At 48.1% G+C, this 17,679-nt stretch overlaps 1 protein-coding gene across 1 annotated transcript in view; it reads left to right on the top strand.

The window, feature by feature from the left end:
* ARK2C (arkadia (RNF111) C-terminal like ring finger ubiquitin ligase 2C) overlaps nucleotides 1–17,679 on the top strand; it is a 54,486-nt gene that overhangs the window by 29,724 nt on the left and 7,083 nt on the right. Inside the window, exons 2-6 of the mRNA XM_050987233.1 lie at nucleotides 9,177–9,486; nucleotides 11,407–11,532; nucleotides 15,744–15,873; nucleotides 16,866–16,970; nucleotides 17,491–17,586. Of these exons, the coding sequence (XP_050843190.1) occupies nucleotides 9,177–9,486; nucleotides 11,407–11,532; nucleotides 15,744–15,873; nucleotides 16,866–16,970; nucleotides 17,491–17,586 (767 nt within the window). The remainder of the gene's footprint in view (nucleotides 1–9,176; nucleotides 9,487–11,406; nucleotides 11,533–15,743; nucleotides 15,874–16,865; nucleotides 16,971–17,490; nucleotides 17,587–17,679) is intronic.

The raw sequence follows: 17,679 nt of genomic DNA on the forward strand, positions 1-17,679 counted from the left end.
TTAAAACACAGTGAGAAGTATAAAAGCAAAAAGACAGCTTTAAGTGTAGCAATGCTGCTGAAGTGTTTCTCCTTCCTCCTTGGAAAATATTGCTGAATTCAACACGTTGCTGTGAAACATCAGATTCAACAAAACTTTTTTTCCCCCTTAAGCTAGTGGGAAAGAGTTACAGGAAAAAAACCTCTCATCCAGGGCTGTATAAACAGCTGTCTCCCTCCTGTGATGGGTCCAGGCTGCCTGGCTGTATCCCATCCCTCATTCTTGCTGGTTCCCATCCCCAGCACTCAGCGCCTCTTCAGTCTTGATGTAAATAGAGGTGGGGGGTTGGAACTAGATGATCTTTTAAGTCCCTTCCAACCCTTAACTATCCACGATTTTCTGTAAATATGCTGATTAACACTGGTCACTGCCAGTTGTCAATCACAAAATCACTGATTATCCTGAGTTGGAAGGGACCCATAGGGATCATGGAGTCCAGCTCTGAGCCCAGTGCTGAACAGCCCTAAGAATCACACCATGTGTTGGGTTTTGATTTTGTTGAATGCTGAGCCCTGGTAGGAGTCCCACCTCATCTTCTTTTTTTTGGTGCATTAATGCTGCACATGGTTTCCCTGCATGGTGGGCAGGAGAGGAGGTGCTGTGCTCTGTGTTAGGGACCCTCCAGCCACGCCAGCTCGTGTCACTCAGCAATTAATGAGAGGCTTCATTAGTGCAAGAGGATGTTGACTGGGGATTGCACAAGCAGGCACGGTGCAGGCTCTGAGGTCTGTGTTTCTGGGGATTTTTGGGAAGAGCTCAGCTGTGCATAGAGGCACGGTGCAAAGAGGGCTGCTGCGACCACCAAAGAATTAATCAGCAGTGGGGAGTCCCTTTCCCCTGAATTCCTTTGAAGCATTTTTCCATCAGGTGTGAAAGACTCTGAGCAGGAGATGATAAACCTCCAGAACCTCAAGTTGCCACCCAGGACACAAATATGCTCCACCAGCCACCACAGACCAGTCCTTCATCCTGACTCCTTTCTGGCACAGCACAACCTCAACAAGTAAATAAGGCAAATTTAAATAATCTTTATCCATTTATTGCACCTCCCAGCCACAGATCTGGGGGTCCTTTACCACTTCCCTGGCACTAGACATGTGGGATGGCAAGCTGCACCCTGGGGCTGGCAGCCCATTATTTTTAGCATGTTTTTTGGCTTCTTGCATCTTGCCCCAGCAGAGCAGCAAAGCTGGTCAAGGGTCTAAAAGACAAGTAATATAAGGAGTGGCTGAGGGAGCTGGAAAGGGGCTGAGCCTGGAGAAAAGGAGGCTCATGGGGAGCCTTGTGGCTCTGCACAACTCCTGACAGGAGGGGACAGCTGGCTCTGCTCCGAGGGAACAGAGACAGGACAAGGAAAAAGGCCTCAAGTTATGCTAGAAGAGGTTCAGACAGGATATCAGAATTTTTCTTTGTCACTGCTGGAGTGGTGAGGCATTGGGATAAGTTGCTCAGGGAGGTGGTACTAGCACCATCTCTGGAAGTGTTTGAGAGGTGTCTGTATGCGGCATTTGCAATGTTTATGTGTGGTGCTGGGTTAATGCCTGGACCCAGTGATCCTGATGGTCTTTTTCAACCTTGATTGGATTCTGTGATTCTCAGTTTCACTGGATGAAATGAGAAAGCTGTTAGCAAAGGTGCTGAAAGTGAGACAGATTCCTTCCTGCCTGATAGATTTCACTTAAATTCTTTCCTCTTCCTTCATCCTCACCCTGCAGTCAGCTGTCCTGTAACAGCAGTGAGACAGCACAGCATCTCCCTCTGCCAGACCACTCAACCTATATGCAGCTGAATACCTTTAATTTGGTCTGGGGGGTTATCTATTTCATGTTTTATTTTCCATGGTAGGGGGCTGTAACTAGGTGATCTTTAGGGTCCCTTCCAACCCAAGCCATTCAATTGTTCTATGATTGTCACACCTCGTTTCCTATTAGTAAGTGAATTTTCACTCATTTCATAAGGGTATATTCACAAACAATTTGAAGGCATTAACACGTGTCTGATGACACCAGGCAATTAGGACCTTGTTTGTAGACACAGTATAAGTCCCCTGTGGTGTCCTTCTTCATGTGCCATGTGGAGCTGGAGCTGCTCCCATGATTTTGGCCTTTACTCATCACTGCACCCTGTAAGGGCCTATGCAAACTTCCCACCGTGTTGCTGGCTCTGAGGGGAATTTTAATGCACACCCAGGGAAGCAAGCTGCAGGCTCCTGAGCTGGTATAAGCCTGGCAGGCTCTCCTGGTGCTTGGAGAGGCACCACAAGGGCTCCTGTTGAAGGGGCTTATCTGCCTCCCCAGTGCAGGAGGAGGGGTCGCAGGGGGTCTAATCAGGACAGAGTGGCTGAGACAAGCAGGCTCCATCCCCCAGCTTGGCTGATTACAACAGGCAGCTCGTCCTCAGCTGTAAAACCTGTCAGTGAGCGAAGCCAGGGCTCTCCAGGAGCTGCCATCTCCCTCTGCCACGATGGCACCTGGATGTGAACCAGCTCCAGTCTCCCTGACACCCCCAGCCCCCACATGCAGACCGTGGAGGCCTCGACGAGCAGTCCAGGTTGCCTTACCCAGGGGAGATATTCACATGCTTTGCAGGCAGCTTAACAGCATGAGACAGATTTTTTTTTTCCCCTCAAAGGTGGCCGGGCTCCCTGGGCTGCTGCTGTCTGCTTGAGACACCTATACCAGCTCCTGTGTCCCTTACCAGGAGCCTGATTGTATCAAGAGTGCTATTGCCTGAGGAAGGGAGGTGGAAATAAATAGTTCTGCTTTCTGGGTTTTTTCTTTTCATAAAAGCCTGTAGCATCCCTGTCTTGCTGCAGGGATTACCCAGAGGCTTTGCATCTCAGAGATGGGTCAGTGTTGAACTGAGCACTTGGATCCCTTGAGCCTGTCAGGCTGAAATACTGCTGGGTGGATAAATATGCATGTGCTTAGATGTAGTCAAACCCTGACTGATGCTAAAGGAGAATCCCCAGTGGCAGAATCAGCTAGGACCAGACCAGTGCATTTCTGTGACTCAGCGTCACTTACCCACCTGCCAAAATTAATAATTCGCAGGGTTCACCTGGGGGTGCAAAGGGAGCGTTCCTGTTAATGAAAAAATGTCCGTGCTGCCTTGGATAATGTATGCAAACAATAAACATAACTGTAGAACAGAGGGAGAAAAGGAAAAAAAAAACAAGCAGCAGCAGTGGAAGCGAGAAAGAGGGGGTGAGGAGGATGTGCTGAGTTTCCCTGCGGGTTTCCGCCATGCTTGATGCCTGTGAGAGCAAAGGGTGGAAATGGCATGGCTGCGAGCAGCCAAGCAGGTTCAGCTGTCCACAGGCCTGCATCATCTGCTGGCTTTCTAAAAACTAATCTGTACCTTCCTCACTCTGAGGCTGAAGGCTGAGATGCCAGCTTCCAGCTAAGTGTTTTGGGTGCTTTGTAAGTTGTCGCTCAGCAGCCTTCCCTGCGGGCTTGTAGAAGATTGTCTCTGCAGTGCAGGGTGGGGATGTAGTTTAGCAGGGGGATTGGCACTGCTGGGTTGGACTTGATGATCTGAGAGGGCATTTCCAACCCAAACGATTCTATTATGCATTCTATGGTGCTAAATTATTCTGTGAGGCAGTGGCATCAAGGAGGTGATTGTGCCCCTCTGCCACATTTCAGTGGGAGCTGGTCTGTATGGCATCCCTGCCCATACAGACCATCACAAAATGCCACAGCCTCTTTTGGGTCAGACTTGTCCCCAGTTATGCTGGAGAACCTCACAGCTCTCTTTCTCACCCTACTGATAGACTGGCTTGCCCAAGACATGATTCATTTCTCCAGCAGATCCTGTCTCAGTCTCCATGTATTATCACAAATTTTGAGGCTTGCAAAGCACCTTTTAGAGCTGGATTATCTAGATTAAGGCATTAGCCATCTCCGTGGTTTAGCTGAGCATAAGGCAACAAGGGCTGTCCAGGCTGGGAGCTTAGGTGGGTGTGTGGGCATCTGGGGGCATTTTGAGGACATTTGGCCTCAACCTGTGAAAGGAAAACTGCCTAAAACTGTAGCAAATCATCTGCTTTTCTGACACAGATGTGATGCATCGCTCATCTCAGAGCTGCTGATCTGATGTTGCTCTGAGCTGTCATCATCTGCTACAGCAACAGCATTTAAATGAAAGGAAGCGCCATCAGGACAACAAAATGGTTTTTGGCTGGTAGGCAGCCTGACAATGATCCCAGGTAAATCAGCTCTCCACAGCTACAAACAGGAGCAACTGGAATTACTCAAGGCACCAGGAGCATGCCAGTGAGCCTCTTGCAGGGGGCTGGCCCTCTCATCCTAACCAGCAGGCTGGGCACAGCAAGAGGTGTTTCCAGGCTGGCCTTGGGTCAAAAGCCTCCCTAGGGCTGGTGAGGACTTTATTGCCTCTGTGGACTTCCCTGAAAATAATCCCTGGAGATATGAAAAAGCTGGACAAAATCCTGAGTAATGTGTTCTAGGGACCCTGCCTGAGCAGGAGGATTGGACTAGATGACCTCTAGTGGTCCTTCCAACCTTAATTCTGGGATTTTGTGATTCTCTCCTGGGCTGGAGAAGGCAGGTGTTTGGACATGGAGGGTAAGCCATAAAAACATCCAAGATCTGGCTGATCTCTCTTCCTGCAAAATCAAAGTATTCCAATGGAGGAGGAGAATCCTTCTATGGTATGATGACCAAAACTTGAGTTCGTTAAGCTGAAAGAAAGTCTCTGTCTTGCTGATGCCAGAGCAACATTGCCTTCATGTGGGCACCACTGGGCAGGTGATGGGGAACTAGGATCCTGGGGGATGCAGTGAGTGGCTCTGGAGCATGATAGGTACACTTTGCATCCTCATTGTCTTTGCTGTGGCTGTGTCCCCAAAGCTTGGCTAATGAAAGCGTCAGCTCTGCCCTTGCAGTGGGGAGTCATAACAAAAGCTGGAATGTGGTATCAGGACTCGGTTTTAGTCATGGATTAGTCTCTGCTGTGGCAGACATTGCTATCCAGGCAAAAAGCAGATTAAATCCATGAATTCAATTTTCTTGAAGTATCTTATGGGTGATGTTTATGCTTGTTGGTGTCAATGCAAATGTGATCTAGGACCACACTTGTGGTTTGGAAAAGAGGGAAAAGACTTTGTGCTAGCAAAGTAATCACTAATAGAGCTTCTGGGTCTCCACAACTCCCTGAAAGCAGGGGGCAGCCAGGTGGGGGTCAGGCTCTGCCCCCAGGGAACAAAGGATAAGATGAGAGGAAATGGCCACAGGCTGTTTCAGGAGAGGTTTAAGTTGAATATTGGGAAAAGTTTATTCACGGAATGTGTGGTCTGGCTCTGGAGGAGGCATTCAGGGAAGTGGTGGAGTCCCCACTTCTGGAAGTGTTCAATAGTCATGTGAATGTGGCACATGGGGGCAAGGGTTGAACACAAGGACTCTGGGTTAATGAACTCACTGATCTTAGAGAACTCTTCCTGCCTTAACCATCCTGTGATTCCCTGACACTGCTAATGTGTGAACATCTGTGGAATTCAAAGGGATGAGTGCCTGCTTTTGGTGTTGATTGTGGTGAGTTACCTGGACAAGGATGCTCAGCTCATGTTTGCAGGGTGACACTGCATTTACCTTGTGTACACGAGACCAAAATGTGGACTGGGAAAGCAATCTCCACCAGGGCCCTTTGCATCTGGATGCAATGAGCAGGAGAAGGTAAACTCAAAAATAACTAACTTTAATATGTAATGTTCTGTTTTGAGCTGTTATTTGTTTGCCAGGGCTTTCTGGGGCTCACCAGCAATCTGCTTAGTGAGGTCTGGCTCTTTGTTTTGCAGACTGGCTTGGTTATGCCAGCAGTGTAATTGGATAACTGCTAATAAGCATAGGATTGCTGAAGTATTCCCCAAAGTCTTTGCTTTGCTGTAAAAATCCTCATCAGCAATTGGATTAGTTGAAGAGAATGAACAATTACTACATAGGGTAATGTGTTATGTTAAGACAAATTGATGGGTTTTATTTAATCATATGGTCTCGGTCACATCTTGATGGTGTTATTCCTATGAAGAGAAATGCATCACTGCACCAGTAGGTACTAGCAAAAAATACTGAAAAATGCTTTATTTAATTAATTAGTTCCTAAAGATAAGGCCAATTGACTCTGTACCAAAACAAAATGAGTTAGGCTTTTGCTTTTCAGTTACATTAGCTCTGTGTATCTTCCTGCACACATACCACAGATAAAGTTTGCGTGTTCTGGACCTTGGGAAGTCCATGACTGAGTTCCTCTCAAGGACTGTCTTTGTATGAGAAGGAAAATCCAAATCAAAGACATGACCAGCTGATCTGCCCACCTGGTGCTCTCTAGTTCACCATGGCTCTGGCATCAAAGGCCCTCCAGACATTTAACTGAATTAAGGGTTCCCACAACTCAGTAAGAGCTGGGAATCACTGTCTGAGGTTACATCAGGCATTGAGAGACAAGAGAGTCACAGGAGATGTCAGACAAGCTTTCTCTGCTTTACTTATGTGCAGAGAATGGTGTCCCAGAAAAGTGGGGGAGTCTCCCTGGGTTTCACTGTCTGGTATGGTCCTAAGACATTTCTGTCTGGAACACAGCTGAACCTCAGCGTGGTGGCACAGGCTGGTGTGTTGGTGTTTGCAGAGGGTTTGGCATTTTCACCTGCTCTCACACCTTGTCTCCAGGCCTGCACAATGGCTCACTTGTGACCTGCTGCAGCAGTTCTCCCCTGGGAGAACACGTGGCCATCAGAGCCTGAGCAATTCACCATGAGTTCCTTGGCAAGTACCAAGCACTCACAGCAGCCAAGGGGCTTCTCCTCACAATTCCCTTCAGCAATGGGTCAGGGGAGGTGCAGGATCCCCATTTCATCATGCAGCCGTCACCTCTTTGTGGTGAATTTGGGCCAGGCCAAAAATACATCAGCAACAAATACAACTTGCAGGGAAACAGGGTGTATGAGTGGCTCTTTGGCCTGGGTTTGCAGCTCTGTCATTGAGGAGCAGCAGGTCTGATCCCACCACCTCTGGTTTTAATTAATATCGTGGTCGAATCATGCTGTTATCTGACAGCAGGGGAAATTATCACCTCAAGAAGCACTGCTGTGGGTGGCACATATTGTGTAACCTGCTCTCTCGGAGGGGCACTGTGGAGGATTAGTTTGCATTTAAGAGATGCTGTGAGTAATTATGCACAGTGTTGCAAACCTATCAATTTCTGATAGGCCCTCTCCTGTTGTTTCTCCTGCTAGCATCTGGCTTGCTCAGGACTCCCTAAGCTGCTGTGATGGACTGGCCCTGCCTGCCAGGGAGATGTGAGCAGGAGGGATTTGGGTGAAGAAGGCATGATGTACATGCTTGTGCTTTGGGATGAAATAGTGTCTCCTGGTGCTGTTGTTCCGGGATGTTTTGTACCATTTACAAAGACTAAAGTAGAAAGAAGAAGATAGGGTGCTCAAAACACTGTAAAATGGCAGGTGTTCCATCCTGGGGCTGATCCTCAGCAAAGAGGAATCTCTAATAGCCTCACCCGAGTCCCATCCTTCATTTCTGAATTGACTCTTTCCCGAGTTAAAGAGCCAAAGGTTTTGCATGATGCCTGTAAATGCTCCAGGAATGCAGGAATTAACAGGCCAGACTGGGCCAAGGGCCTGTCCAAGTGAGGATCTTGAGCAAGGTGCAAGCCAGTGCCAGATGTTTTGCAAAACGCCTCCACTATGGATATCTTTCACACCTCATTTCTTCCTCATTCCCATCAGCTTCATGACTGGTCTCATAACATTCCATGTTGTGTTTCCAGCAGCTGCTCTCTCCCTGCCCGCAGCCCATGAGGATGGGTTGTTGAAGGATCTCAGCAAACACCCAGGGTCTTCATCCCTGCTCTCAGAGGGGGAAGTTGTCTCACTCATGTCCTGAAAGTCAGCGTGAGGCAGTTTTTTAGAGCAAAGGTTATATCCTTGCCTATGATACAGTTCTAGAGAGGCAAAGAAACGACTCGCAGGAAAAGTCTGCAATTCAGGGAAAACATTCAAAACTTCTGTGAGATAACATACAGAGCCCAAATAGTTTAGAAAACAGATTTTGTTGTTTATTTCCTTTTCTAGAGTGTTTGAGTCTATATCACAGAATGGTTTTTGTTGGAAAGGACCTTTAAAGGTCATCTAGTCCAACCCCACTGCCACGGGCAGGGACATCTCTCACTAGACAAAGTTGCCCTAAACATCATCCAGCCTGGCCTCAAACACTTCCAAAGAGGATGCATCCAGGTCTTTTTTGGGCAATCTGTGCCAGGGCCTCACCACCCTCAGCTCAAAATTGTCTTCCTCCTATCTGGGCTGAATCTCCTCTCTTTTTCTTTAAAACTATCACTCCCTTTTCTATCTTCAAAGGCTGTATTAAGACTTTTGGGGTTTTTTCCTGTTTAAGACAGGAAAGCCAAAACAAGCTCAAAGCAGTTTTCATCAGTTTTTTTCAACTTGGAGCCAAAACAGGACTTTGGACCCAAAGCTAAGTTTTGGCTCCAATGTTTTCTTGGATAAGAAATACCATTAGTGAAAACCAGCACTTTTTCTTGTAATCATCTTTAACTTGTTCCCTTTTTTTGTGTTTTTTTTTTCAAACCTTCTGCAAGTGGAGAGTGACAGCCGTTTGCCCAACTCTTTCTCTGGGTGGTACTCCGCCCTGCCTGCCACCAGCCCCTGTGACCTCTGTGTGTGGTTATTAATTGTTGTGGTGTTGTGGGTCTCAGGATGATGTGAGAAATGAGAATTGACTACAAGTTCTCAGAAGGTTGATCTATTATTTTATGATATTATATTATATTAAAAGAAAACAATATACTAAAACTATACTAAAGAAAGAGAAAGGAGACATCAGAAGGCTAGCAAAGAATGATAATAAAAAACCCATGACTGACTCAGAGAGCCCTATTTTTAATTAATAGCTCAAGCACAGCTGGCTGTGATTGGCTATTAATTAAAAACAATTCACAAGTTGGGTAAGCAACTCTCCAAATCACATTCCAGAGGGAGCAAAACACGGAGAAGCTGAAGCTTCCCAGCCTCTCAGGAGAAAAAAACCCCAGCAAAAGGATTTTTCAGAAAATACCTCAGTGACCGCCATGCTCTTCTCTTCCAGGTGCTCCCTTTCAAAGGTCTCAGCATCCCCATGCTACCTCCTGCCGGCACTTCCACCTGGGTCCCCAGCCTCAGCTCTCGGCCGACTTCGCCCTGCCTCACGCGGTGCAGCCGCAGCCGGGGCTGGCTCCCCACATGGCCCCCGCGCACCAGCACAGCGGCGCCCTGCACCAGCCCCTGCCACCCGTGCCCGCCCTGCCCTTCCAGGACGTTGCCGGGCCCTCCTTCCTACCTCAGGCGCTACACCAGCAATACCTCCTCCAGCAGCAGCTCCTCGAGGCACAGCACCGCCGGCTCATGCCCCATCCCAGGTAAGGGCATCCCCAAGGATGTGGAGAAGCTCGCGAGGTGCCAACCTCGCGCCACCTGTGGAGCTGCAGCCGCGCTGGCAGGGTTGGGTTTTCTTCTCCAGCTCACCTGTGTGCACTGAGAATGCATCCACCTGAGGGGCAGGCTGCACCTGAAGGTGTGCCCTTCCTGTGGGGATCCCTACTGTGCCCATCTGGTGTGTCCCATTATTGTCACTCCTAGGAGAATCATGGTGTTGTTGCCAGGGGCCTTTCCAGTCCCTGCGTGTGTGAGCTGCATCCTCCTAGCTGCTGTTTCAAACCCATACATGCCCACCTGCCTCATCAGGTCATACACATGGAGGTTGTGCTGCCCAGGGTTGGGTAGGCTTTCTGTGTCTGTGAGGGAATGATGCCTCTGACCTGCCGCACACTCTGTCACAGAGAGCATCCTAAATCCACACTGAGTTGACAAATGCAGAGAGAATTGCTGTAACTCAGCAGAGATGGAAATGGATGCCTGGCCTTGTCTTGATTGTGTTTCTCGAGAGAGGAGTGATTTTTTTTGGGAACATATGGAAGCTATTTGTGGGTTGTACCCATGGATCAAGAATCAGAGGATGAGACTTTGCAATGATGCTTCATTTGGAAAGAATGCTATGGATAGAAAACCCTTTCTTTCCATGTCCTTTCTGTCTGAAAATTGTGTGTTCTTCTCATCATTGTTTGGTTATGCATAAACTAGATTTTAGGTGGATTTAATGATTAGCTAATAATTGGGTAGTGAGTATGTTCCAGGCTGAGAAACTGATGATAAAACTGACTGTTTATCTCTTAGTCATAAGCTGAATTCAAATAAAAGCACAGAGCACAATTCCATGCAGAACCTGCTTTGGTAAATGCTGTCAGTGTTGTATTTGCAAGTGGGCTGTAGTGTGGAAGAAGGCAGGAACCTCCTGCCCAGTCCCAGTGCTTGTCTCTGAAAGCTGCAGTGGAGCAGGATGTCAGAACCCTTACAGGTGTGGGGCAGGAGGTCCCAGTAATGGGAATATGGGTTATGCCTTTGAGAGTGAAGCCTATGAACTGAGGCTGCATGAAAAGTTATTTATCTGGCAGTCCCCTGCTCCATTTGCCCTAGTTTTTTCCTGAAGATTTTCTTTGTGATGGTTCCATTGGTCAGGAAGCAAAGGGTAGGAGTAGGAGCCTGTCTGTAATGCAAATCCTGCTTGCGCATCCTCCTCGTCTCTTGTCAAATGTGGACACTGATCCAGCAGCGCACGCACTTCCCCTGAGTAGTTCAAATAAGCAATAATCATGAGACTCAAATCCCTAGAAAAACCTTGCTGTATTTTCTAGAGTATTCTTTTCCCTGCCTGCAATGGCAGTGGGAGAAGGACCTGGAACACAGCCTGGCCTGTCCATCATCCAAAGAAATGTTGGCAAAGGCCAGTGAGAGTAAATTCTGCTTTCAGTCACTCGTGAGTAATCTGGTTATGAATGAGGTTCCCCAGGAGTTTATGGACTGCACGGGAGACGAGACAACCTGCAGCTTCTTTATGATGATGGATCACAGCTGGAGCAGGAGCCCATTTTACTTTGTGCGTTGTTTATGGGGCTGACTGCAGCAGAAAAGGAAATAGTGCAAACTGCACAAAGCTGCTGAGAAGTTGTTTGGTTTCCCCTCCTTCTCTGCACCTTGCCAGCAAATAGCATCTCCTGCAAACTGAGCATATGTGGGTGCCACAGGGCTTGAGAGTGGATTGCTGCGTGATGGCTGTGGGGGAACGACAACCTTGGGTTCCTCTTCCACCTACACCTGCTGGAGTGCTTGGCTTGGACACTTGTCCACAAGCCCAGTCTTTGGGGGGTGCCCATTGGTTCTTGACAGGTATTCCAGCGCCCATTTGTGCCTGACCCTGCCTGTTGCTGCTCTCCTCCCCACAGGCGGGCCCAAGAGCGCATGTCTGTCCAGCCTCACCGCCTACACCCCAGCTTCGACTTCAGCCACCAACTGCAGACTCCACAACCCATGGGCCCCCAGCCCAGGTATTTGGCAGAGGGCACAGACTGGTGAGTGATCCCCATTTCACTGCTGCATCCAATGAGGCATTTAAAAAGTCCTGGGAAGGCTGCGGGTTTTGGGGAATGCCACCAGGGATCATGGCGTTGGTGAAAGCTAATGAGACAGATCAGTGGTTACAGTGTGGGGAGTGTGCACTGGGAAAACTCATCTCTTACAGGTCTGTGAGAGTGTGAAAGCCTCCTATATAAATAAATCATTGGATCATTTAGGTTGGAAAAGCTTTCTAAGACTGTGAAGACCAACCATTCCCCAGCACAGCCAAGTCCACCACTGACCCATTTCCTCAAGTGCCACATCAACATGGCTTTTAAACCCCTTCAGGAGTGGGGACTCCAGCATTGCCCTTGGCAGCTGTGCCAGGGCTGGACAGCTCCTTGGATGAAGAAATTCTCCCTAGTAGGCAATCTAAATTTCCCCTGGCAGAACTTGAGGCCGTTCCCTCTCCTCCTGTCCCTTGTATCCTGGGAGCAGATCCTGTTCCACCCTGGCTGTCCCCTCCTGTCAGGGAGTTGTTCAGAGCCACAAGGTCCCCCCGGAGCCTCCTTTTCTCCAGGATGAGCTCCCTTCCCAGCCCCTGAGTTATTCTTCATCAGACTTGTGCTCCATTCCCTTCCCCAGCTCCATTGCCCCCCTTTAGTCACACTCCATTGTTATTGCTCGTAACTTTTCACCTACAGATTAACAGTAAAGCCAAGCATTAATTCTCCCAAGTTGCTCTTTGTGCTGTAGGGCACAGAGAGTGTTTTTTTCCTGTAGACCACTGTCTGCCTGAACTAGACCCTTTGCTGTCCTTCAGGCACTCAAAACCCAGTGGCCATAATATTTTCTGTGGTCCAAATTAGGGAGCACCATGCTACCCTGCCATGCAGGGTGGTATGAATGGAGATTTGTTCATCATTCTCCAACTGTAGTGTTTAATACCCTGGAAAAGCTTTGCAAGGAATTGTTAATTTCATTTTCAGAGCAGGCTGAGAGCCCTTGAACATTTAATAAAGTATGGTAACCTGGTCAAAAGAATGAGAAAATAAAAACATTCTTCTGAGTAGCTGCTTGTAAGCTGAGCAAAGTCCATTCTGTGCACTGAATGGAAAAAAATAGCATGTGAACTGGTAATTAAAGATGGTTGCAATGTGTTTGCACAAGAGGACTGGAATAAAATGGCACAGGAAGTTTTAATGATGGCATTTGCTAACATCTGAGCACTCCACTCTGCAAATGAAAAGTCCTTTTAACCCAGGGCTGTTGCTTTTTTCCCCCCTTCAGTGCATAATACACAATCTAAAATATGACCACATCCTCCTGCAATTTTCTTCTCAGGTGTTCCCATTATTGGCACTCCTGTGGGCTGAATGTGGTCGGGATGACATTTTTTGGATTGGTTTGCAAAGCAGTTCATGCACCATCTGGATGAAGCGGTTCTTTCTGCCTCTCTTTCAGCTCAGAGTGCTTAATTATGATCATTAGAAGTATCTGATAAAGCATCCCTAAGTGCCTTCCCCCTCCCTCCTTTCCTCCCCTCCGTTGCTCCATAGCCTTATAAAACCCAAGGAGTGGGGGTGACAGAAACCATACACGGGGAGCATATGTTTGGGTGACTCACTTTCCCTTGGGGCACATGAAGAGTTTTGCCCAGTGACAAATATAAAAGCTCCCCTCTAATGTGTTACCCCCAGATGAGCAGCAGCAGCAGTGTTTCCTCAGAGGCTGTAGGTGGTGGGCACTGCCACAGGAGGTGGAAGTGGGGATGGAGGAAAGATCTGAGGCTGTCTCAGACAGCCCAACCCCAACTGAAATCTTCTGGTGAAGAATAAACAAACTCCTGTTTGGTTCCTTAAATCATCTTCTGCACACACATGCAGTGATGACCATCCTACCTGTTTTATCTGGTGTCTTGTCCTTCACTCCTGCTGTTTGTTGGCAGCCCATTACCACAAGCATCACAGCTCTTGGACCTTGCACCTGAGCACCAACATGCTGTACACTTGTTCCTGTAGCATGGGCTAGAAAGTGATAGTTCCATTCTTATTCAGCAAGTGTGCTCTGCCTCTTCAGCCCCAAACCCTGGAAAAATACTGTCCTGTTCTCTGTTTTTCTTTGGACACATCTGTAGACCCAAAGCATCACTTCAGGAACCTCAACATCTGATTTAAAGTCTCTAGATGCACAAACATTTCAGCAGTCCTGTTACTGCAATTACCTGTGCAGTTTAATAATGACCATTCACCTTTGAGAGATGTTCTCAGTCCTTGATCTCAAAGCACTCCATGAATTACCACATCTATTTCATAGACAGGGAACATGGGAAGGCAGAAAGGAAGGGATCAAGGTCATGCATGAATAAGGTGGCAGGGCTGAGAATGGACCCAAAGCCTCTTGATTTCCAATTGAGCCCTCCATCAACCTAGGAACAACCTTAAGCAGTTGCGTAAATATCTAAAATTGGGACACAGGAGCTGGAAAGTGCCAAGGTCTGTGGATTCTCCCCCTGGTTCTGTTTCTGCCAGTTGCCTGCTGTGTTTCATCCTCTGCCAGGTGTTGTCTGTCTAGCACATGGCTAACACAGGACCAGCAAAGGTAGTCCCTCTCCTAGCCTCAACTTAGAATCATGGAACTAGAGAATATCCTGAGCTGGAAGGGACCCATGAGGGTCATTGCATCCAGCTTGGTGTGGGTATCAGGGAATTCTAGAGCACTGCTGCTGCTGCCTGGTGCACAGGCTGTTCTGGATGAAGGATTTCTGCATCTACTGTCCCCTCAGGTCCCCATCTTCTGGGTGGTGAAAGCAGTTTCACAGCTGCTGGAGGACACATCTGGGCTGCTCCCAAGAAGGTGTGGTACCCACTGCTGCTGTGAAGGGGAGGAGAAGTTGGAGGCTGAAATGGGAAGCCACCCCTATGCTCTCATTAGCTTTTCTTAGGGAAATGTGAAGACAATTGTTATTAGAGCAAGGGATTTTGTAATGATGATAAAGTGAATGATGTTCAAAGCACTCATTTTATGAATGACTCTTAGGCTGAAGAGAATGGGGATCAGCAAATTGGATTAGAGATAGATATGCTGCATAGGCCCTTTCCCACTCCCTCCACATGGTGTGGTAGTGGTGGTGTTGTGGTTTGTCTCTATGTGTTGGATTGAGCAGAGCTGTGATGTTTGGTGTGATCTTGGTTATGACAAGTCCAGGGATCAATCTGGGTTAGTTTTGTGGAGGATAACAGGGCTCAGATTCACCAAGCTGAGCTCCATCTCTGCTCACCTGGGCCAGGCTGTGTTCAGCCAAGCAGGGCCATCAGGGATGTCTTGCTCCGTTGGTATTGTTTCTAGTTTTGTTTCACCCTTTCCTCCAGCAGCCTCATCCAGACATTTCTTAAACTCTTGAAATATTTTTTGCACAAATCACAGGTCTGGAGTTCATAGAAACATAAAAGTCCAGAATGGTTTGGGTTGGACAGGACCTCCTGCCATGGGCAGGGACACCTTCCACTATCCCAGGTTGCTCCAAGCCCTGTCCAGCCTGGCCTTGGACACTGCCAGGGATCCAGGGGCAGCCCCAGCTGCTCTGGGCACCCTGTGCTGGGGCCTCACCACCCTCACACCTCAAATCCTTACCACCCTGAGGCTGAATTCAGGCAAGGCATAGCGTCCTTTGACTCCCCAAGTCCTGCCATGATCTGGGCTGGGAGACCTCTAAGGAGAGCACAGGCACATCAAAAAAGCCCACAGACAGTGGCCATCTAGCTTCTAAAAGTTACCAGAAGCTTTTAAAAGCTACCATTTTTTTGAGTCCCTCGAGTAATTAACTGTATTCCTGTTGAACATTCAAGGCAAAGTGTAACACTTTGCAGCACTGGAAGATCCTGGTCTGATCAGGTTGAGTTGCTGAGCCTGGGTACCCTTTTGAGCCACCAAAATGCTCTTGCTCTGAAATTAGCAGGGTGCATCTGCACAGCTCTTGACCCCACATAACTCAAATGCTACCTGGCACAGAAACAACCCCTCACTCCTTCATGGTGGCCTGGTGGGTGATTCCCCAAACCGGAGGAAACTCCCTGCCAAGCCAAGCCAAGCTGTACCATCTCCCTGGGCTGAGGAGCAGCCCAGAGCTCAGCAGGGAGGTTTCCCTGTGAGTGTGGTCTGGTGTGCTGCAGTCCCTGAGCACAGCCAGGCACTCAGAGCCGCGTGTCCCTCCTGGTGCCCACAGGGACCTCAGCGTGGACGCGGGGCTGACCCACGCCCAGTTCCAGGTCCGGCCGGTGCCCCAGCCCTATCAGCATTACCTGGCCACACCTCGGATGCACCACTTCCCCAGAAGCACATCCTCAACCCAGGTGGTAAGTGAAACGCCTTTACTGAGAAATGTTTTACGCGTTGCCTGCCAGAAAGCAGTCAAAATAAAGGCTGCTATCTTTCTATCACCTGTCTCCTGCAAATCCCACTTATCTCCGGCCGTGGGAGGGAGTGTCTGAAAGGATAATGCTCCATCACTGCACTGGATTAGAGAAAGAAAAGAAAAGCTCAGCTGTTCTGGAAGGATTCGGTCCATTGCTTGCAGCACCACGTTTACAAGCTGGTCTGCAAAACATGGGTGGGATGTGAGAGACTCAGCAGTTAATATTAATAATATAATTAATACTGGAAGGAACTGTGGTCTCCCAGGACTTTTTGTGCACTGAAGGATTGGCAGTGGGTGACTGCTTTCCCTGGTGTCAGCCCCCAGGACCATCCCTCATCAAGTCATTGCTCTCTACATCAGTTTTCATGCAACCTGTAAAGGTTTTCATGACCTCTTGCACAGGTGGAGGTGGGATTGATGAGAAGACAGGCTGACTGGGGTAATTTTCTACCCCTTCTCCTAGCAGGGTGCTGTATTTGGAGCTAAATCATGCCAGCCACTGGTAATCCTTAAAACATCCCCAGAAATCCCACGAGGGTGCTTTTCCCTTGTGCTGTGTCAGACCCTGACACCTGTGTACTAAAGCAAGCGTTAAAAAAACCAATCAAAGTTTGGATGAACAGAAAACCACCCATTTAATATGAAATAAAATTTTATTGTAATCTAATCCATGTTGGGGGTTTGGAATTATAATGCCATGGATGATACAGGAATTATTATAACAGTTTATTTGGAAGTAGTGCATGTTAGAAAATGTATTTGATAAAACCTATTTTTTTTTTTTTGTTATCAAAAGGCTTAAATTAGTGAAAGTGTCAATCTACTATTTCAATTTGAATTTTTAAAGCATTAGATTTACCTCAGGGCACACAAGGGTTTTCTATTGGCATGTATACAGGTGGCTTTATTTTTCTCCCTCACTTTTTTCAGGTTGTTCATGAAATCAGAAATTACCCCTACCCTCAGCTTCAGCTGCTTGCTCTTCAGGGACTGAACCCAAGCAGGCACACATCTGCTGTGCGGGAGAGCTATGAAGTACGTATCTGGGGACTGGAATTATTAATTTTTAAAGTGCTGTGAATTTATGCAAGCTCTGCTATAAAGCTGTAAGACTGTTTTTTGTGGTGTGGCAGTTTCGTTGAGTCTTTCATCAATTTTAATAATAGCTGGGAAGTGATGGGGTTAAATTTGGTTAAAGATGGTTTACTCTGAGATGCCTGGATCTGGTTTGGGTTGGCTGTGGCTCCTTTCATTTGTGAACAAAGTGCTCCAGATCTATGGGGCTTTGTTTCCCAGCCTGTCAGATGAAGCTCAAATCCCATCCTAATTTGTGAGATATTGGATATCCAGCTCTTTGCCTCGAGCTCTTAGTTATTATCCCAAGTGCCAGGGACCAGATTCATCATTACAGCATGGCTTATTTGGGGTTGATGGCCATTTCCACTGAGGAGAGGAGAGGAGGGAGCCTCGGTTGCCAGCAGGTATGGCTGTGTGGTGGCACCTGGTGCCTTGGGAGCAATGGGGATGGGGCTTTCCTGATGTTCCTGTGCCGCAGGAGCTGCTGCAGCTGGAGGACAGGCTGGGCAGCGTGAGCCGGGGCGCCGTCCAGAACACCATCGAGCGATTCACCTTCCCCCACAAGTACAAGAAGGTGAGTGCCCCAGAACACAGCACGGCTTCCAGCCCCTCTCAGTCAGCCAGGGGCTGTGGGCACGGAGCAGGCAGAAGGAAGGACTTTGGTGGG

Source organism: Serinus canaria, chromosome Z (genome assembly GCF_022539315.1).
Source record: "Serinus canaria isolate serCan28SL12 chromosome Z, serCan2020, whole genome shotgun sequence".
Taxonomy (NCBI): domain Eukaryota; kingdom Metazoa; phylum Chordata; class Aves; order Passeriformes; family Fringillidae; genus Serinus; species Serinus canaria.